Source organism: Echinops telfairi, unplaced genomic scaffold (genome assembly GCF_000313985.2).
Source record: "Echinops telfairi isolate 266 unplaced genomic scaffold, ASM31398v2 ScPeMD7_31;HRSCAF=116, whole genome shotgun sequence".
Lineage (NCBI taxonomy): Eukaryota > Metazoa > Chordata > Mammalia > Afrosoricida > Tenrecidae > Echinops > Echinops telfairi.
In genome coordinates this window covers 60,885,022-60,907,403 of record NW_022103928.1, presented here as the reverse complement: position 1 = coordinate 60,907,403, position 22,382 = coordinate 60,885,022, and the positions used below count along the sequence as shown (strand labels likewise).

Sequence of the window (22,382 nt, the reverse complement as noted above, 5' to 3'; positions counted from 1 at the left end):
CAGCTTAGCTGGAAATTGAAACTGGCTTTTCTGGCGGAAGGCAGCATACTATGCACCCCTCCTCGTACCTGAAGTGTGCTGAGGTTTTATTTCCAATAAACTGCAAGTCATTTGGTACCATTCTCACACAGACCACAGGTATAACTCAGCGTAATGTGGAAATACCAGGAAGCTTACAGACACAAAGTCAACCCCGGTCTGATGCTGCCTCTCTTCCCTGTGTCTGCCATCACACGATGGTAAAATCAAAAGTCACGCAGCCGGAATATTCCTTGTTGCCATTCCCTGGGAATTGACAAGACCAACTCAAGGCTCTCCTACCAGTCAGTCATAGCGACCCTCTCATTTCAAAGATGGCCCTCCTGTAGGGGCACACACTTTGGGGATGTAAAAGTGATGCTTTCACACCCCTACTCCTCCTCTTGCACAAACTCCAGTTCAAGCCCCTGAACCCCTGGGTAATGAAGGGACTCCAGTAAGAGGAGGGAGATACCAGAGGCAGAGCAGGCAGGGAATTTATTTGTCAAACTGGTAGGAACTTCAATTCCAGAATAGATCAGAGGGTTTTGAAACTAGCTCATCCGTCGTGAGTGACGGGGCTCAGACTCGGCTGAGCGGGATTTGTACTCTGAGCACAGCACTGGCACACGCGCCCAAACTGCAAAGTCGTGGCTATGCCACAGCAGAATCCCGAGTCTGGTGAAATCCTCCTCAGTTCTCAGGATGCAGCACGGCCCCTTCTCGGAGGATTCCGCGGGGTGACCGCGGAAGCGAGCTGACATCGAGCCCTGCGGGCAGCAATGGGGCAGAGCTGGCAGTGGATCTCAGGTCTAGTCAGACTCGTCCTCACTCTCATCGCTCTCTTGCTCTTTTCCTTCATCACTTGCTGCTTCTGCTTCTTCCTAGGGGCAAAGGACAATGAGGTGAAACACTGAGGTCATCGTTAGAGGGGACTGGCTCCCGTCGGACATACAAATGGGTTAATTGCCAATAACAGGTTGAAACAGTTTGTTTGTAGAACGAACCAGAGGCTCCCCGTCCCCGACATCATGGCTCCTCACCCAAGACCATGGCGGGAGACCAAGCTACTGCTTGATTCACTCGATTCACTGTCCTGCAACGAAACCAACTGGGCCTGGCTTTTCAGCAAGCCACGGTCCTCCAGCTTACTGCACGTACTTGACCAGGGAATAAAGTCGGACTTCAACACAGAAAGAAACATTCGTTCAATGAAAAGGTAGTGTGTGATAACAAGGGGCCATCTCATCGGTGGCTCTGAGCAGGGAGGTTTAGGACAGAGTAGGAAGCGGGATGTCTTCTGCCTTAAGTCCTTTATGGAAATAAGGTTGGAGGTACGTTTAGGGGACCAAGTAATAAAATACACCTTTTCTTCTGTCAGCCTCAAACTGCACACAGAGGCTCCATAGCAAGGGATCTTGCTTGTGGTCCTTGGGGTCTGTAAGTGCACCCATATTGTAGCAAATTTTACAAGTGTCTTTTTTTTTATTTAAAGCTTTGTGGTTAAACTCTCAAAAGCATCCGTACTGCAGAAATAGCAAGGAGTCCGTGCTCTACTATCCTTTAGTGGTAGCGATTTTGTACTCTGATCAAAGCATTTCTCTCTGCTATGTCTGGACAGTTTAAATGGCTAGCTTCATTGGTCTCAACACAATTTGACTCCTTTTCAACCCTTTAAAATGATCTCAGATAGAAACGAGAGAAACTGTCTATAGGTGAAGGGAGCTTTCAACTCTGTTTCAAAACTTGAGATACTTGATCCTAAACCTGTGTGGCTGCTTGTCCTGGGCCGCACAGGTTTTATAAAAGCACACCATCTTTTGTGAGTGTACGTGTGTGGGAATGGAGGTGGCGTAGGAGTGTTTGATTATCAGCAAAATCAGGGCCTGTCCGGTCCTCTCTGCCAACGAAGAATCGTGAACACATGCGGCCAGCAAGGCCCCAGCACTGCCCTGGGCAGCCTACCTCCTTAGCTCTGCTCTTGGAGGCCTGGGACGCGGTGTCCCCTTCGCTCTCGTCCGCGGTGCTCTCCTGGGTATTCTGGGATAAAATCTCTTCACCCTAAATGCAGACCAGGCGAATGGTGAGCTGTAGCGTCATGTCTGGGACCCCAAGGGTGGGGGGGGAGGAAAGGGAATGCAGAGAAGTGAGAGTGAGGGGACGACCGGCAGAGCGTGGCTCAGTCTGTAGGAAGGAGAGGAAAACGTTCCAGCCTCTCCAACGAAGTCACATGCGGACACCGAGTTGGCCGGCATCTGGAGGAGTGCCGTGCGGCTCTGGGTTCCGACAGGCCCAGGCTTCTGCCGTGATGTCGTGACTCCGACTCAGCTGAGCAGAATTTGAAAGTTCTCAGAAAGGCCCATCTTTGTATCCTACTACCTCAGACTAGACGTAACAAGGTCAAACTGTATTAGTGATTCTTTTACTGTGGTTCTCAAATTCCTGAAGAGATCTCGAGGCATGTGGGCACTACTCTACCCACCCTGGGTGGCCACACGGAATGAGAGGTTTTACGAGCCCGTCAACTCTGGAGCAGGACTGCTCTGCCTTCCGTAAGTTACTTAGCCTCCCTGGGCTGCTTCAGTTTCCTCCGGGAAACAATTGTATCTCCTTCACAAAGCAATGTGTAGAAAGGAAGCTAAATCTCTGAGCTACTACTTCTAAAGTTTCTAACCCTCAGACTGTAATCATGAGCAAGAAGGGCTTGGACGCCCTTGGGAAAATGCTCTAGCGCCAAAACATTATTAACATTTCAGCCCAAGGTCAGGCAATTCAAAGACCTTAGAAATGCTCATTTGCTGACTTTACTGGGAGAACGATTTCAGGAATAAGTTAGACTTGGTTTAGGGAGGCAAAACAAAACGTGTGTTCACACACAAAAATGCTACTCTGACTTCACCCTCAGTAGGGCATTGTGAGAGGCCTGTCCTGAGCTGTGAAGCCTTGATTAAGTCAGTGGCATGCTGTGGGAGCCTTCGCTGCCTGGGTGGAGGGGAGAGGTTCAGCCTTTGCCCAGGGTCCCTATGCATGGTGACTAAGGAGCCGTGGGCGAACACCTCACTGAAGGCACGGGGCTGAGACTTCCCTACCACGAACGCCGCACAACCACTGGGGGTGGCCGTGGGTCATGCTCTCTGGCGGAGCCCCAGGCTTACCTGCAAGTCCCGGTTTTTGAGATTTCCCAGCCAGAAAGCTTCCCGGCAATTGTTGAGGATGAGCATGGCCTCCACTCTGTAAACCAAGAGCTCCAGCGTCTTTTTGAGCACAGGCACGTGTTTGGTGAGGCTCATGTCCTGGTGAATCTATGTGGGAACAGATGTGCCCGCCAGGGCTCGGCATCATGCTTTCTCCCTTCCTGCACAGAAACTTTCCAATTCCCGACACCCTGGCATTCAGTAAACACACGAACCTGCCACACATACGCCCCATCACACTGTAGGGTCTGGCAGAGTATTCTGAAGAGGGGGCAGCTGTACTTCAAGCTAACGCACTCCAAAGACCTGGGCATAGTACCAACACCTCAAACTACTGCTACTTTGTAACTTCTTATTGACCAATGAACTTACCTAGAATATTCTTGAACATAGTTATGCTGTTACCAAGCAACACAGCTGCCCTATTTAGCTGAGAAGGGTTCTTAAAATTCTGTGCAGCACCTTCTAAACGGAGAACTAGGGGAGGAAGTGAGCGATGAGCACGAGGCAGAAGTCCTTGGTTTGTCAGGGACGGCAGAGCTAGCTCCTCTGCCTTCCTCTGTGCCCCTTCAGACAAAGGGCATCTCACCCACAAGTCAGCAGGCTTCACTAATGGAATGGAGTGTGTTCCCAAAAAATGAGATGAGGCCGCCAGGCAGCCGATGACAGACAAAACTGGAGGGGGCATTGCGCTTAGCCAAGTCAGTCAGTCTCATCGAGAGGGGCTTCATGATGCCTTTGTTACAGAGCCGGGGGTGGGAATGGTTTTCACACCCAAAGAAAAGACTTTGAAGAGAAGACAAGGCTAGGAATAAGGGGGAGGGAGGTGAGCCACAGTCTTAAGAGCCTATCAGATCTAAACCCTCATCTGAGGGCTAATCAAAGGGGGAAAGTGAACGAGAAACTGACTGCAATTCTTCGGTGACATCCGAGCTAGTTTCCAACAAACAAACGGGAAGTTCTGGATCAGCCTGTTAACGCACAGGTGTTCTCATACAGGACAGGTGTGTTTCTTGACCAGGACAGCTCAACAGCATAATGACGGCAGTTTTTAAAACCGCCTCTTGTCTCCCGCAGTTATGACTTACATAACCACCCTCCCACATGGAGCCCTTGTGCACCACAGTACATGCACCGCGTGCATTCTGTGTCTTGGCAAAGAGGAGCTGCGAGGGGAGGCGGGGCTGCAGAGCTTGCATCCAACTGGGATGCACAAACTCCCCTCTAGAAGATGCCCATCGTGAGCAGCCACTGAAGGCTGACCATTCTCTGTACATGCCTTTTATGAAGACACAGAGGCTCAAGAAGGTTCTTGAGAAGCTCTAACTCTGGTTCTCAACCTTCCTCATGCTGTGACCCTTTCACACAGTTCCTCATGTGGTGGTGACCCCCCCAACCATAAAAAATATTTACATTGCTACTTCATCACTGTCATTTTGCTACTGTGATGAATCGGCGATCCCTGTGAAAGGGTCGTTCGACCCCCAAAAGGGTCTTGACCCACAGGTTGAAAGCCGCTGCTCTCAGTGTACTCGCAGATGAATCAGACCAGAGGACTATGGACGGAGCAAGCAGGAGCACCGGGCAGGTATTACCTGCATGCTCCCTTACCTTGGAATGTCCACACAGGTGATGGAGCAGTCTCGTGTCCAACTGGAAGGTTTCCAGTAAGCTCAGAACATCTTCCTGCAACAACCAAATTCATTGTGCTGCATGAAATGATCATGTTACACTTTAGATGTGAGATCCCCTGTGTCCACAAGCTACAGGCTCCCAAGGGGAGACACTGTCAGCTCTAGGCGGGATCTTGGTAATCACCTTAATCTGGTCTGAAACAGGAGGAGCGCTGGCTAGCTGCCAGTCCCAACCCTCTCACTTGCCCATGAGGCATGGGGAAACATGAATGGGAGAGTGATACAACCGGTGGTTAGGCGACCATGCCTTGGTTTCCCAGCCTACAACCGTGGGATCCATCACTGCTCCCTGTCCCTCAGAGTTCCCAGGAGCCAGCCACGCTGATGAGAGTGTGCACCACTGCAGGTCAGCTTGCCAACGGTGTACGAAATGATCATCCCTGCCCCCACCTCCCCATTTCACTACTCTCGTTCTGGGTCCCACTTGACTTAAAAATAAAAAACCAAAAAAACCCTCTTGCAACTTTCCATTGTAACAGCAATGAGTTTTATGAGGCAAATGAGCTTGTTTTTGTTTTCAGTGACTGGGGGTGCAGGCCCGGGGAGAAGCACAAAAGAAAATCCAATGACACCGTGATCCATAAGGCATAGGTGTGCACCCACCTACCCAAACTGAGCTCGATCCCACGCAGGTCTAGACTAGGTGTAGGCAGGAGGACTGAACCAGAGGGGGTGCGAGTCCATCCAGTCTCACTGGGCATCTAGGGTTACAGGTGGCACAGACCAGTGTGCCCAAGTAGAACTGAGGACTAGAACCTGGCGCAAGGGGACCTGCTCAGCCCAAGATTCACACGGAGCCAGCTCCACGGCGGGCAGCAGTACAGAGCAGGCCCTAGCTCTCTGGGCCTCGGATCTTACCCGGTGTTTTCTGAAGCTGAAGTCCAGGAGTGGCATACACTGCTTCAGAAATGCTTCCACAAAGAGATGCCCATACTGAAGAAGAGAGGAGACGTGAGTGGGGACACGGTGATGGACGTGGGTCCCTTAACTGAGGGCTTTCCCCCGAAAGGCAGTACAGCACCATCTAGCCCGGGGGTGGGGTGTGTGTGTGTGTGTGTTTCTTATTTTCATGTAGAAAAAAATCAATTGGGGGAGGGAGAGAAGAATTTGGCTTAATATAAAAATCACTTGGGCTTACTACCTCAAGCCCCAGAACCAGGCAGACTTACAGCCCATGGGCACACAGTGGGCAGGGCCAGCCTGCTCAGCTGGAGAGCAAGAGGAGTGGAGGAGAACTTCAGCTCCCAGAAGACAGTATGCTCCCCAAAGAGAAAACTGGGTTTAGCTGAGAAAGCACAAGGCCAATTTCTAAATGTACCGATCAGACAGATCACCCCCAAACCACTCGCCACCTTTACCGGCGCCAGGATGAAGTGTGTAACGAGGAAGAAAGACCAGGAGAGCACAGAAATGGGCACCTTCACTTGGAAGGCACCCTCAGGAGGAGTAAGGAGTCACTGTCCCCCACATTTCCCTAACTCAACTCACGGGGTGTACCATCAAGTTAACTCCCACCCTCTAGACCTGGTCCAGGCCAGACCCACGGGAGAGGCGCCTGGCAGTGAGTCGGCCATCAATTCCCATATTGATGAAGCTATCACATGGGATTTAAAAAGAGGAAACCAAATTGTCCAGCTGCAATGGTGCCTGGCTATCAAAAGATATAGCATCTGGGGTTTTAAAGACTTGAAGATAAACAAGCAGCCATCTAGCTCAGAAGCAACAAAGCACACCAGCCTTTGTGATCATGAGGTGTAGAAAGGATCAGGTATCAGGCATCAAAGAACAAAAAACCATATCATTGTGAATGAGGGGGAGTACAAAGTGGAGACCCAAAGCCCATCTGTAGGCAAGTGGACGTTCCCTTACAGAAGGGTCACGGGGAGGAGACGAGCCAGTCAGGGTGTAGTGTAGCACTGATTTAACATACAACTTTCCTTTAGTTCTTTAATGCTTCCTCCCCCTCACTATCATGATCCCAATTCTACCTTACAAATCCAGCTAGACCAGAGCACGTACACTGGTACAGATAAGAGCTGGAAACACAGGGAATCCAGGACAGATAAACCCCTCAGGACCAGTAATGAGAGTAGCGATACCAGGAGGTTAAGGGAAGGTGGGGTCGAAAGGGGGAACCGATTACAAGGATCTACATATAACCCCCTCCCTGGGGGATGGACAACAGAAAAATGGGTGAAGGGAGACGTCAGACAGTGTAAGACATGACAACATAGTAATAATTTATAAATTACCAAGGGTTCGTTGGGAGGGGGGAGATGGGAAGGGAGGAGAAAAAATGAGGAGCTGATACCAAGGGCTCAAGGAGAAAATGTTTGAGAATGATGATGGCAACACATGTACAAATGTGGTTGACACTATGAATGGATGAATGGATTGTGATAAGCGTTGTAGGAGCCCCCAGTAAAATGATTTTAAAAAAGACAAAAAATTGTCCAGCTGGAAAATCATCTCCTCCCTTCCTGCTGCTTGGGAAGGGTTGACTGCTGCTGCTCCCCTCCCCAAACTGCCACTCCTCCGAGTTCTAAGAATCTGATCCAGGGTTCCCAAACCCATGGGGACATTTGCGTGGGACAGCATGTCCACTGCCCGCCCAAGTGGCCACTTGCTAGCATGGACTCTGAAGACAGGTTTGTGGGCAAGGTACTGAGCATTTCATCCCCCCTCCGGTCATCGGCAGGAAGGCTGAATACCACTGAGGGCCCAGCCAGCCTCTTACCTTCAAGCAGGCGTGCAGAACCGGACGGCTGTCAAACACCTGGTGACATGAAAGCAAGGCACAAGGGCTGAGGTCTGCCCTTCAGAGCACCCTTGATCCTCTCCCACTGTGAAAGCACAGCTCGGGTGTGGCAGAGAATTCTACAGGGAAGAGGGGCCATCCTGCTCTCAAAGAAACATTGAGTGGAGAAAAGAAGTGTTCATTCCACTAGAGAAGGAATGCCCTTGACCGATGTTGAAGCAAAGAGAGTAAGAACAAGGAGGAACCGGAAGTCGATTCCAATTGGGGATGTTGAAAAGATGGCATTCTAGAGGTCCAAAACCAGGATGGGGAGCCGGAGAAGAATGAGCAGTAAGAGAAGCGGGAGGGAAGGAGTGTGACACTGGAGCCAAGCCCTGCAGAGGGCGAGGATGCAGGGTGTTGGAGGACCAGCAGCCATGCGGGACTGGGCGGGCCTGCAGGGATGAGCCCAGGTCACGGAGGACCCAGGCCAGGTGAAGCATGGTGCAGGTGGTCATGAAGCCGCACATATGCTGCACAGGGAGCGGGGAGGAAGAAAGAAAAACAGGCCTTGCCTAGGCAACAAGACGGGTTATCCAGGTGAGAAGGGGAGCAAGGAGAAAAGGCAGGGCCAGGGAAGACGGGCAGAGGAGGAGGAAGATCCCGTTTCTGAGCCAGAAGACCCTACCGTGGGGGTTTCTGCAGAGAGCCAGGAGAGAGGGCAAGGAGCCTGCACACTCACCTTGATCAGGTTGAGCAGGATACTAAAGTCTCGGACAGCCAGGTTCCAGTAGAGGAGCTTCTCCTCGTGAACCTGGGGGCAGCCAAACACAGAGGTACCTCAGAAACACGGCCAACAGGTATGTCTCCCCCACTGGCCTTTGCATGAACCAACGGTTCCATCATAGAGCTATCTAAGGCCTAAGTTAATTATCCTCCCACAGGCAGGTGGTAACCACATGGACCATTTGTGAGAAGATCAGGGTATACTACAGAGAAAGGCCTTCTACACAGAGGTTTCTCCATCCAGACTTTCCAAGTAGGTAAAAGCCTTGGCCCTGGGGCATCAGAGCTCTGGGGCCTCCCTAGTCCCTGCATTCGGCTTTGTTTTCTGCCGTCATGCCCAACGTGATTAGTGAACTGCCAAGGCCTGACACCACCGCATCTCAAACAGCCCTGCTGACCTCCCGCCAGGCCTGTGAGGTTGCGCGCGCACGCACACACACACACACTCTCTCTCTCTCTCTGTAACGGGCTATGGTGCAGCCCGAGCCTTTCCTGGGCAGGCACCAGAGAAAACGGAGCCTCATCCTCACTGTTAATTTCTAAGGGAAATTAAACCAGAGACACGGAGAGAAGAAAAAAGGTCTGGATCTCAGTTACTCAAAGGAAATCGCTTAGAAGAAACCTGGAACCAAGGACCCGAGGAGCCAGCAGCTTCCACGGGCTTCACGTGCTTAAGGCGGGAGCTTGGACCCACCTGTGGCGGGTCTGCTGCCGTGCCGGCCTGAAGACCTTTCACTGTCTTCTCTAGTTCCTCCAGCAGCACCCGGAAGAAGATGACAAACGTCTGCCTAGCAGAGGGGGAAAGCATGCACACCACACAATGGTGGGCTGGTTAGAACGAACCTGCTGGGAAGAAGTCAGGGCACCAAAAGCAATTCCCTTCCCGCCTCTCTGATGTCCTTGTCCAAAGACGGGAGAGGAGAAAGGACCCATCAATTAGTCCAGGAAGGTTGTCTGGGACCCAGAACAGTCAGCAGGGTGGTGTGGAAAGACCAGGGGAGCAGGGGTGAGGGCAAGTCCTTGCTCCAGGATCATCTGATTGCCTGTGGAAGCCTGAGCGAGCTGCCTCTCTGATCCTCGTTTTCCTCATTAGGAAAACAGGGGTGATGATACCAAATCCCCAACATTGTGGAAAAAGAGGGTCGTGCGAGTGCTTCATAAACTGTCAAGGTTATCCCAGGAACGCGAGCTGCTGAAAGACTGTCTAAGGCAGCCATTGGGCTCGCGAGACAGGCACCGACCAGGAAGTGAGACACACATGAGCCGATGCAGCAACCACCTGTCCTACAAGGGACTAAAATGCTAGGGGCCAGGTGTGCACTGTCTCTGAAAGTCTGCTCTTCATCCGGCCCCCTCTGTGGGTTGGCGAAGGTCCCCTGGGAAGAATGCACAGCAGGCACTGGGGCTGCTGAGTAGGGAGACCTCGTGGTGTCACACAGGCAGTAACAGAAGCAGAGGAGGGAGGTGTGACGGGGAGACCTGGCCACGGGGCGGTGTGATTCCCTCGCGGGAGCGAGCTCTCCTACCTGGTCAGTGTCGGGAACGTGGAGGAAGCTGCATTTTTAGGTGCATTTATCAGTTCTGGAACCCCGACCCCAGCGATCTCCTCTACGGCCTTCAGCACGCTGTCCGTGTGCTCCAGGTAGATGCTGCAGGTGAGAGTGGAGCATGTGCACTCTTTGGCAGAAACCCCCAAGTCAAAGCTTCCTTTCTTGAGATGTCCCTGGGCATTAAGCTTTATTTTCATTATGTTTCTTCGCCCCCACTTCCCCCCGCCCCATGCATTAAGCTTTAAAGCAACCCTTGGCATTTTTTTTTTAATAACAAGGATTCCAAATATCGCCAGGAGGTAAAGCAAAACACAACTGAGAGCAGGAAATACTGCTAGACACAAAGGAGGGACAGACGGAGTATGGCCAGCAATGGATCTTGGTTTGCTGACTGCTGACGTCTCCACTTTCCCCAAGATTTGACTCAAGAATAAAGAAGAGGCCACAGTGTCACACGAAACTAGAGGACCGTCAGGCCCACAGTTCCTGTCCAGTTCCCCCAGTCAAGCTCCCTTCTCAGTCTGGCCAGGGGAGGGATCCCAGCAGGGACAAGGCGTGAAGGAAGAAGTCAGGCAGCTCACCAGAGCAGAGCATGCAGCTGGTCACTGAAGGTGGCGCCCTTCCCTCTCGCCCCGTTGGGCCACTCCCGGCAGAGGAACTGCTTGGCCAGGGAAGCTGTTGGAGAAGCGAGACCAAGGAAAGAGATAACCATGTCACTGTTGTCTTCCATGCCTTAGGGGATGTTTACTGATCAAAAGTATCATTTCAAAAAACTTGCTATGAAGTTTCTGGTCCAACAAACAAACTAACGCCCCCATGTGCTCCACTGACCCTTTTGTCAGCAAGAAGTCCACCTGTCTAAGCTCCAGCCTGCCCCCACACCAGCCCCGCCGCCTGGGCCTGAGACAGACACACAGAGAAGGTACGCTGCTGGCCACTCTTGTTCCTCCAGGCCGACCTGCAAGCAGCGGTCACCTCGCACAGCCAGATCAAACCCTGGCCATTTCATTAAAGGGAGACGAAGCGAGGTTGGGGTTGCGTTTCCTTCTTGTTTTCTGTTTGTGCTGCGACCTGGGGTACAGGATCAGTGAGCTGCATCCCCAAAGTTAGTTCTAACAGAAAATGGTTCAAGACAGTCAGGGAAGGGCCTAGGTCTCCCTTCACACCAGATCCTCATTCCTGCTCCTCCTCCCGCTTTATTAGCCTCCTGGTTATCTGTTGTTGTTGGGGTTTTTTTTTTTTTGGGGGGGGGGTTGGTTTTCAGATGTCTGATAAAAAAAAAAAAAAAGGATGGCAATGCATTTAAGCAAAACTCAGACCAAACAATATCAGCAGAAATGATCATTTATAGACCTTCTGGGGAAACGCCCTCCGCACACAGCAAGAGGGCCTGTCCACGGTTCTGTGGAGATGCGCACCTCAGAGCACACATCTACACACCCCGACTGCTAGTCTAATTCCTGACGGGAAGGAAGATCTGGCTCATCACCGATTTTTTCTTTGTTCTGAGCAAGAACCGTCGACTTCATCGCAATGACCATCAACAGTCTGATGAGGTGCAGGGCACACTGGAGACTGGGAACGCTGTGACGGAAATTGAACAAGTAGTGGAAGCTCTGGCTGTGGGGAGACAAGAAGAGACAGGCAGCACCGCACGGATGAACAATATGCCAAAACTTCCATGGGTTGACCAGATTCCTTTTTGTAGTCTGATGGGCTAATCAAGGCCCTCCCCACGTCGGGAAGCCTCAACGGGCAACTTCTCGAGAGCAACTTGCTGGAGAGCTGTCTGCATGGACACGGGCAGGCAGAGCAGTGCCCAGTGGAGGGAATGCTGGCCTCAAAGGGGTCAGGCAGGCCGAGACCAGTCCGCGTCTAGGCCTTACTTACAGGCACAGCCACGGCTAAACAATTTGTTCTTCACGGCCTTAGGCAATCCCTGAAAAAATGGGCAGCTGTGGATTCACAGAGTAACAGGGAATCCTAAGGCAGAAAATCTCTAAGAACTTGTAAGAAATGTGCCAAATTCGATCAGCTCTCAATGCACTTTGAAGCAAAGGGACATGGGGAGTCACAAGCAAAAATGGTTATAATTGATATCAAAACGAGCCAACTCCTACTTGATTGGTGGGGAGGAGTCCGACAAATAAGACATACTGTATTTCAACTGTGCCACAGGGGCACAGAAGACCTAATGAGTCAGGCTAAAGCTGGGGCGGGAGGCTGGCAGCCGGACTCCCGACGTCTCCTCTCCTCCCTCCTCCGCTGTCCAGCCCTCAAGCCAAGCTCTCTTTCCAAGATAGCGGGAAAGAGGGCGGCAGTCAGTGACAGCCAGCTGCTGCCGAGGGACCCTGCTGTGCAGGTAAGAGAAGAGCAGTCTCCTGGACAACCAGGAGCAAGTCGACTACAGGTGGCCCATGTTGTCACCCCCACCACCTGAAAGGGCAGACTTGATGGCTGCAGGACGCTTAAGAGTTAGTAGGATCGATCTGGACACGCAGGTGGGAAAGCTCACATACTGAGCTAACGTAGCAGCTGAACACACCACGGACTTTCCTCATAACTACTGAGAGACTCGTCATTTTCTTTTTTTTTTTTTTTTTAAACATTTTATTAGGGGCTCATACAACTGTTATCCCAATCCATACACACATCAATTGTGTAAAGCGTATTTGTACATCATTTCTCAAAACATTTTCTCTCCATTTAAAGCCCCGACATTAGGTCCTCAGAGACTCGTCATTTTCAAGAAATCCTGCCAACCGTGCTGCTGTGAGGTTCCCGGGGCAACACCCAGGGAAATGCCATCGGACCCACCTGAGCAGGTCCTCCAGCGGCTGGTCATGGTCTCCCTGCTTCAGTCGGCTAGCAAGCACCTCGAGAGCAGAGTGTAGTAAGTTGTGATTTTCAGGTTGGAAAAACCCACTCCTAAGCGAGAGTCAAGGTAAGGGGGTTTAGCTTAGTTTCAGGAAGTTTGCTCGGACGGCACCTGAAGATCTAGACCTCCATCAGGGTGTGTGCCCTCAGTAAGTCAACCGAGGGCAGGGGGAAGCAAACAGAAAGCACTCCAGTGCCAAGTTCAGCCACAGCTCTGAGTATCAGGCTAGAAGTTGAAGTGTGCACCCTAGTCCTTCCATGAGCACCCCACAGTCCCCACAGACTTCTCCTTCATGCCCTACTTTTTATTTATTTAATTTCCAATCATTTTATGGGAAGCTCCTCTGGATATCATAACATTCCATAGTTTAAGCACATCAAGCAGTATTGTACAATTGCTGCCACAGTGTTTCCAATATATTTTCTTTCTTCCTGAACTCCTTGATGTCAGCTCCCCTTAATCCTCGCTCCCTACCACCTAGGAACCCTGATTATTATTCCCTGTAATGGTTTTGTTCTTTTTTTGCCATATCTTACACGATCCAATATATCCATTTGCATACAATTCTGCGGTTCAATCCCATTGAGTGTGGTTACACAGTCATCAATGCTATCAGCTTCCTCTTCCTCCCTGCCCCACCCCCCTTCCTGTGCCCCCAGGGAACCATTACTCCTGTTACTGTTTCTGAAGGGTTTTCAATCTTGGCTTTCATGTAATGAGCGATCTTAAATATACACATGAACATGTGCAAATCTAACATGATTAATGAGCTAAAACAAATAAAAAACATAATAGTAAGGGGAGGAAATATTAGAGAACTAAAGGATAGTTATGTGGTTCATCCGCGCCATACCGCACCCTGGATTGATCATCCCTTCCATGTGGTCCTTCTGGGAGGGACTGCCCCATTATCTTACAGGTGAGTTTGGGTCTCCACTACATCCACACCCCTTCACATCGATTTGGTTGCTTGTTTTTGAACTTCTGATACCTCTTCCTATGGACACCTCTTGATCACACAGACTAGTGTGCTTCTTCCATGTGAGCTTTGTTGCTTCCCTGCTAGACGGCTGCTTTTTAACTACAAGCGTTTAAGATACCAGATGCTATATCTTTTAATAGTGGGCACCATCAGCTTTCATCACCACATTTGCTTATGCACCCATTTGGTCTTCAGCAATTATATCAGGAAGGTATCATACAATGCCACATTATTATAACAAACTGTTCTTAAACTGAGGTAAGATTTAAGTAGAGGACCAAGATTCATTTGCTTCCTTGTTACATTTGCATAAATATACATTCATAAGCAAATACACGTGTTTATATACATATATATTTTTTCCCTTTGCTCTTTCCTCCTACCCCACCATTATGTATACCTCTCAGATACAATTTGATTGGTTAAACCTGACCAGAAAAGCTACACCCTCCACACCATCAATTTTAGAATGCTTCCTGTTCCCCTGTACCCATCACCTCCCATGGCCCCCAGGAACCTGTAAGACCAGGCGGTGTCCATAAGATTGCCTATCCTGCCCATCTTGTATAGGTAAACACCAAAAAGGAAAACAAATACATCAGCGTACAGATAGTCACAAGACCACCAGGGGAAGAGCAGATGGACATGTCTCTGTTAAATGAAGGACCTGTTACAAACCATCAGTGCAGTGCCCCCCACTTTCTCCCAGAGCTGCAGCTCCCGGGCCCGCTTACCCAACAACTCATATACCCTTGCAGTCTTCCATATTCGTGTGCGACAGACGAGCATCCTAAACGTCCCCATCACTATTCCTGCAGCCAGGGATGGAACAGACTCGTGCTGTCCTCCCCAACCCACCCCCTTCCTGCCCAGTCAGGCCTTCAGACATTTAGTGCGGCCCCCTTGTGAGTAATCCCAAGCTGGTTCAGATGGGGTTCCAAGTGCTGCCCGAGTCAGAACCTACCATCGGGATTCTTTGGGGACTGACTCGTCGTCTTCATCCCACCACTGCTCTGTGGCGCTTCCCTCTTGATTTGCCCCCACACGCCTCCTTTTCAGAGATAAGCCTCAGCCCTTTCCCCCAGACAAACAAAAGGCCCTCGTAATAATATTTAGGTACAGAGACGATTTTATCAAATTGCTCGAGGTGTAAATACCTTGTCAGCACGTAGCCTGGGAACCCTGTCATCAGCTCTTCTACCTGGGGTGCTGTGCAATCTGACTGTGGCTTTACTGTCCCTTTTGTGCTCAGGTGCCATCAAGTCAGTTCCACCCCAGAGACCCCGTGCACAACAGAGTGAGAGCCTCCGGTCCCGCGCCGTCTTCACGATGGCTCCCATGTAGCTAACAACGTTAAACGTCTTTCCATGGGTTCATCTGCCATCCCTATCACCTCCTTTCATGGAGAGGCTACTCAGACCATTGTTGTCAGGCATTGGAACGGAGCTCACAACAGATCAGCAGAGGCTGATGAACAAGCATTATAGCACCACGTGCTAAATTTTATCACAAGAAGATATCAGCGTGTTATGAGAGAACTGGGCATCAGGAAGACAAGAAGGCGCTTACCTGGTTTACAGATCAGAGAAGATGCCCTTGAGGAAGTGACGGTTAAGTCTGATCTCAACACACAAGAGGGGTGTTGACCAAGTGGAATCTTCCAAGTGGAAAGATGGGTATATTTGAAGCCTTCCGGGCAGAGCTATATAAGCAAAAACCTCAGTGCCATCGAGTCAATTCTGACTGATAGCAACCTTACAGGACAGAGTGGCCCCGCCCCTTTGGGTTTCCCAGGCTGTACATCTTTATGGAGCAGAAAGCCCCCCTTGGAGCAGCTACTGGTTTCATGCTGCTGACCTGGTGGCTAGAAGGCCAAGGAACAATCCACTAGGCTATCAGGGTTCCCAGTGATAGAGCCTTCTTTATAGGGCCCGGAAATTAAGTCTCAATGGCTGGCAGACAGCGTGCAAGAGACAAAGATTGGAAGGACAAAGGGCAGAGATCATAAAAGGCTTGAGAAGTTATGTAAAGGAGTTTGAATTGAAGAAGAACAAAAGGACGGTTAAAAACAAGTCAGGAAAGAGTAAGACTGAGTGTGTATTGGGAAGATCACGCTAACCTTTGTGTCAAGAGTGGAATGACAGGGGGACAGCAGAGGGGCAAGGGAGACCAAATTCAAAACTAACCTCACGGGTTAAGGGAGAACAGATGGTTATGGAGACGTTAGCTAGAAGCTAAAATCAATAGGCTCCGGTGACTGGGGGTGGGGGTGGGGAGGGGGAAAACAAGAACCACTGCCGAGATTTCTGCCAGTTACTGAGCTAGGGAAAGCTTTTGGGTGTGATCAATCTGAGACGTCAAGGACACACCCAAGAAGGGTGCTGAGCAAGTAGGTACCTGGTTTTAAGGCTTGCTCATCAGAAAAGAGCGTAGCTTGAGTATGACTGTGCAGAAAACCTGCATATATAGCCAGAGGGATGGGACCTAGCTGCAGGAACCTGACCATGTAGGACACTCCCCCTCCTCACTGCCACCCCCCCCCCCCCCCCCCCCCCCCCCCCCCCCCCCCCCACCCCCACCCCCACCCCCGGCTGGGCCTTCCCATCCCTTCCTTCAAAGGCCATATAGCCTTAAAGGGCCTGATAAAGTCCTACCGCTTCCACGAAAAACTCGCTCCGAACACACTGCCATCACGACTCAGAGCCACTCTGTGGGACACAGCAGAACTGCCCTATGGCTTTGAGGCTGTACATTTTTCCTGGATCAGAAAGCCTCGTCTTCCCCTGCAGAGCGGCTGGTGGGTTTGAACTGCTGACCTTGTTAGCAGCCTAACAGGTAATCAATCCACTATGTGACCAGGAAGGTGTCCCTGAAGACCCCAACTCGCACCGTTGTTAGCTTTAGCACATCATGTGGAATTTACTTTCAATTAATCTAGGAACCACTTGTGAAGTCACAGGTCGCCAGTGTTGCTATGGAGAGCCTGCCCGGCAAACTGGGCTCAGAATCAATGGCCAGACTTGTGACAGGTCAGCTAAGTGCAAGCCACCCACACACCTGTCAGACGGGTTCTGAATAGCTGCTCCATCCGTCTCAGAAGGGGAAAGACCAAACGAGACAGCACAGACAGAAGCCGACCATAAAGGAAAAGGCAGTGCACACTGGTTCACCTAGGCCGACTCTCCTTTCTACATACTCACCATGCAAACAGCCCATAGATAATTTGCAGGAGCCTTTGATAGCAGGCAGACATGATCTGGTGCTCCTGGCCTTTGGTTCCTGGTCCATCAGCCACGCCCTCATTCTCACCAACCAAGCACTGAAAGGGAAAAGTGCTTTTAGGATGGCCGCTTCAGCAAGTGCCTGCTCTTTGACTTCCATTCTGCTTGGTTACAAATGAAGTCCCTAGTACCCCCTGGTGATTTCCAAGCCTCTGTACGGACAGCAGAAGAGGCGTCTAACCTGGAAATAGTTGTGAACGTTCTCCAGATGGCTACACATGGGAGGCATCAAGCGAACGATATAGTGAGCGATGTCCTGGGCAGATCTCTGATGGAGATGCGAGAATCCAATATTCCAGTTTCCTTTGCTCTACAATAAATTCAGAGTTACAGGGGAAGAAACTGCTGGGTAGCTTCTCTGAAGCTAAAAGTACATGTTGGGATTTAGTCAAACCTATGCTATTCGGAAGTCATAGGTGAGAGAAACGAGCTGCTTGCCTAAAGACCACCAATTCTGAGAGGGGGATAAGAAATCCTGCTCCATCTTCAAAGAACAGGAAGACTGACTCGTGAAGAACAGGAACTATTGGGCTGAGAGGCGTGGAGGAGAATCTAAGAACAAGATGAAGCGTCGGCATACCTGACCAGTGTGACTTCAGACCTAAATTGAAACTCCATTTCCAACCAAGCAGAGATTTTTGTGTTTCTGCCTTTCTAAAGGAAACCATGCAATCTTTCTACCAAAGTTGTGTGTGTGCGCGTGTGTGTTTGCATCAAACCTTTATTCTTCATTTTCATTCCCAAAGTAAAACTTCACTTGTGAGTTTTTCATAATATTCCTGCTAGTTTTCTTTGCCAATTCATAATGAGATAGAAAGGGAGACCTTGCCTATTGAAAGTCTTGACTAATACACCAAGAATGTAGAGACTTGGCCTTTTACTTGTGAAAATACACTTGCTATCTTAACAGCTCTCAGACAATTCATTTCACTCCCCTCCTTCCTAGCAGACCAGCATGTTTGCATTTCAAGGCTTCAAATGCAGGGTTGACTCAACCTGTGCTTCTTAAGCAAACAGTTGGCTTTTCCTTTACAAAGACTTCAGTTAAAATTGCCCCGATCTGTGACCAATCATAAGACTCCCTACATCAAAATGTTTGCGCAGTGTGGCTTTAGAGACATTGCTCAGCAGATGCGGTGAAGCCAGAGGATGGGCCCGGCTATTAAAAGATACAGCGTCTGGGGTCTTAAAGGACTGAAGTCATAACAAGCGGCCATCCAACAGTGAAGCAACCAGCCCACATGGAAGAAGCACACCAGCCGGTGAGATCATGAGGTGTCATCGGGACCGGGTAACGGGCATCAGAAGATTCATAAAAAATACGAAAAAAAACAAACAAAAATGCGTTGGTGAGAATGAGGGGGTCCGAGTGGAGACCCAAAGCCCATCTGTACACAATGGAACATCCCCCCACAGAGGGGTTGCAGGGAAGGGATGGGTCAATCAGGGTGTAGTAGAGCACCGATGGATCATGCGATATTCCTCTGGTTCCTTGAGGGTTCCTCACTCCCCACTGTCATGACCCCAGTGCTGCTTCCCACTTCGGATTGGACCAGAACACATACAGAGGTACAAGCAAGAGATAAGCTCACGACACACGGAAGCCAGGTACAGGAATGGGACTAGTGAAACCAAAAAGGGTGGGAAGAGGGAGAGAAGAGAGGAAGGGAATACCGATCGCAGTGAAGGGCACATAACCACACACACCCTCCAGGGGGAAGAACAACAGAAACCAGAAGGGAGGGAAACAGCAGTCAGTGTGAGATATGAAAATCATAACAATCTATAATCTATTAAGGGGCTATGAGGGTGGGGCGGAGGGAAAAAAAGAGGAGCCGAACCCAAGGGCTCAATAGAAAGTGAATGTCTAGAAAAGAACGACGGCAACAAATGTACAAATATGTCAGAAACAATTGATGTATGGACTGTAACAAGAGTTGTAAGAGCCCCCAATAAAATGATCTTAAAAAAAATATTGCTTTAGTCCACTTTTATCAGGAGCTGAGATATTAACGTTAAGAAAGTTTGCAGTTTGACAACTTCTCAGACAAGTTCCTTCCTTCCCCTGCACACCCACTGGCGGGAAGTGGTTTCACTCTATCTCCTTTGCCGAGCCAAATACAATCTACCTGCTTCCCCACAAGATCACATACCATAGCCTTCTGTGGGATGCCGTGCCACTCCGTCTTTGAAATAACTACTTCACTGAAGGTCCCAAAGGGCTGACAGCCTAGTCTTTTCATGAATACTCAAGTGCAGACCGGTACTGGTGAGTGCAATAAAGCACACACCGCAAGAGGAACCTGGCGAATGAGCAGCGTGAATCAAGCAACTGGCTGTACTTACCTTAAAGGGTTACACTTTGGTTTGCACCTTTCATTTGCATCACGTAACTGGATGATTAGGTGCTACACACGCACTCGTACCTTATAGGTGCATTTGAGATCCTGGCCACCTACTACACTGGGCTTGGGCACAGGTTGAGAAGAGAACATGATCAGGAACAGGATTCATTTCCTGTGCCGGGTGCCTTTTGTGTTGCTCTCTTTCAGGGTTCCTTTCAAAAGGTAGGGGAAGATGGTCTGCCTGTGGGGCTTCCACTGTGCTACCCAGTGACCCAACTGAATTCACCACTCAGACCCATTCCGCCCAGCCCTGCATCTGCCCATACGAACCTTGAAGAAGGGGGTTCTCTTGGCAGCAGGAGTCAACACCTCTCCCAGCTTCTGGGAGAGATCATCCAGCAGGAAAAGCAGCTCAGGGGGCCCGAGCTGTACAACTTCTGTGGCCTGTCAAACAGAAAGAGGGATTCTAACTGGCATCGTTCATGACTTCTCTGCCCCATGGGTGAAAATCTGGCCCTTAATCCAAGAAGGGAAAATGCCCCCAACCTCATTTACTATACTGCTGCTAGGCTCTCTCCATTGACTCCCAAAGTCACATAGCCACCAAATAAAAAACTCAAATGAGTAAACAGGAATCTGAGGCAGTATTGTTTTAGAAGGCAAACTTTTTCTCTAAAAATAAATTCCACCGCATATTTTTCTGGCTCTGGACGCAAAATGTACTTCCTAAATACCCTAGGATTTAAAATGATCAATTCAAGGAAATTTCCCTTTTCTCTGTTCATTAAAAACCCCTTGATATTTTCCTTCCTGTAATGTTTTGCCCTTACGAACTCTGGTCAGGATCCCTACATGTAGACCACACGAACAGAATCAGAACAAGTCCGAAAGGTCCTTATTTCAACCTGTCATGTCAACTCACATCTATGGAGAACTTTTACGGAGAATTCCTAGGTACAGCTGATATAGAGAAACTTAAAAAAGAAGGAGACGGTGGAGAAGGAGCAGGCGAGAATGTTCTTTTATTATGAAGGAATTTAGGGTCTTTAACAGGTAAAAATTCACAGCATACCGCTGGACGGTAACAGTGGTTCTCAATTATTTTACCTGGAAAAATTCTACTCTCTGGTGGAATCTCCCTTATCAAAGAATCACTTTTCTGTGAAAATGTCCTTTACTTCCCCCTAAACAAAACAAACAGCCAAACCCCAAACCCACTGCAATGAAGTAGGTCTGACTGGGGGGGCCCTGTGGGCAGAGCAGAAGCTCCCCACAGGCTCTCCACGGTTGTCCTCTTTACGGCAGCATCCTGCCTCGTCCGAAGAGCAGCTGGAGGGGTCTGAACTGTGGGCTTAACCACAGGACCACCAGGGTCCTCAATGCCCCTCCTTCCTTACAAATACCAGGCTCTTAATGGAGCTTCGCGGGCACGTGGCTCAGACCATCCGCACAGCGTGCAGCACTGCATGTGTGTCCTTCCTTTCTTAGCTGGCGAGCGTCGTGCAGTGTGTGCTACGGAGCCAGCAGTGTTGAGATTAGTGCCAAATGCAAAAATGGTCTCAATAAGGACCTGATGGGTGCTACCTAAGCATGTGAAACCAGCATCGAGCTCCATAAACCAGACAACACAAGTCACCTAACAGCTCCCACTCAGCTACCTGCAGGCCGATGCTAGCATTGTGAATGTCTGACACACCATGGAAACCTTAGGGCTTAGCTAATTGAAACAATTCAGATGGTTATTTATCAGTCCTTTCATTTACATAGGACTTGGGGGAGAGGTCCCAACTCCTCCCCTTGTCACAGTATTCTTTGTGGACTAAGAACGGACTGCGGAACTTCGGGTTCTAGGAGCCCGGCTCTGGCACTTACTTCAGTGTGCATTTCGGTATCTAAGATGAACTTGGTCACCAGCCCACAATGCAGGATGGAGAAAACCTCAATGTCCAGCTCTCGGAAAAAAGCCTGGTAGTTCTGTAGCGACACCGGCGTCTTTTCTTCTTCCTTCTTGGTGAACTCCTGGCAGGAAAGCAGTAGCAACCAACAAGATCAACAAGACTTTCCCTACATCTGCTTTCTAAGGAAGATTTCAGAGGGCAACGAAGCATTAACTTTACACAGAAAGTAAACACAACAGATCACCAACTTGGTTTTATCCAAGTCCCTAACCATTACTGAGACCGGCACCCTAATTTAGTGAGGGGACCTAGGCCACATATTGAGCTCCTGCCTTTCTACTCGGGGCGGGATTACTAGGCAAGCGGTGCCATGATGGTGTGAAGGAGAAGAGCAAGAGGCTAGGGGCCAGCAGGCGCTGCCATCTAATCTCTGCTGCAGCACTCGTGAGCTGTGTGGCCGCGGACAGGTCACTTTCCCTTTCTAGAGCTCAGTTCCCTCACCTCTTACTACTTCTATTGTTCTCACATTTAATTTTTCTCCATCTCTTAAATGTGGACATCAAAACTAACCTTGAGTTCTTCTTTTTTTTAAGGACTTAGAGGGTCACTAGAAGCACCCACTAAATGGCAGCTAAATAACACAAGTAATTGCACCATGGGGTTCAGGAGATTCAGCAAACATATGAAACCTATTCTGGGAGTAGTTACAAAGTAGTTACAAAGTTACAGGAAAAATACATTAGTTTAACAAATACCAGAAATTGTATTGAGCATTTCATGTTATCTCGATTTAATGAGAACCTGATAAGCAGGTATTGGAAGGGAAAAGAGGCTACAACGATGAAACATACAACTTTCCTCTAGTTCCTAAATGCTTCCCCCCCGCCCCCACTATCATGACATGAATTCTACCTGCAAGTCTGGCTAGAAGAAGGATCGATCAGAAAGCACGTTCCATTTCAACTAATCATGTTTTTAAAACATTTTTAACTTTCCAGGAGATGAAGTTTTTTTAACAC

General features: G+C 49.6%; 1 protein-coding gene across 2 annotated transcripts in view; it reads right to left on the bottom strand.

Moving 5' to 3' along the window:
• Positions 1–492: 492 nt before the first annotated feature.
• FANCD2 (FA complementation group D2) overlaps positions 493–22,382 on the bottom strand; it is a 64,722-nt gene continuing 42,832 nt past the window's right edge. Inside the window, exons 29-44 of one of the 2 annotated variants that reach the window (XM_045290007.1) lie at positions 21,338–21,484; positions 19,796–19,909; positions 17,302–17,430; positions 17,040–17,158; positions 12,797–12,907; positions 11,469–11,599; positions 10,561–10,654; positions 9,956–10,078; positions 9,124–9,217; positions 8,386–8,457; positions 7,644–7,682; positions 5,765–5,839; positions 4,824–4,898; positions 3,174–3,320; positions 1,984–2,079; positions 493–902 (exon numbers count right to left, since the gene is read on the bottom strand). In XM_045290007.1, the coding sequence (XP_045145942.1) occupies positions 831–902; positions 1,984–2,079; positions 3,174–3,320; positions 4,824–4,898; positions 5,765–5,839; positions 7,644–7,682; positions 8,386–8,457; positions 9,124–9,217; positions 9,956–10,078; positions 10,561–10,654; positions 11,469–11,599; positions 12,797–12,907; positions 17,040–17,158; positions 17,302–17,430; positions 19,796–19,909; positions 21,338–21,484 (1,638 nt within the window). In that variant the 3' untranslated portion in view covers positions 493–830. Of the gene's footprint in view, positions 903–1,983; positions 2,080–3,173; positions 3,321–4,823; positions 4,899–5,764; positions 5,840–7,643; positions 7,683–8,385; positions 8,458–9,123; positions 9,218–9,955; positions 10,079–10,560; positions 10,655–11,468; positions 11,600–12,796; positions 12,908–17,039; positions 17,159–17,301; positions 17,431–19,795; positions 19,910–21,337; positions 21,485–22,382 lie in introns of those variants that run through there. The other variant, XR_006680046.1, reaches the window with a different exon arrangement.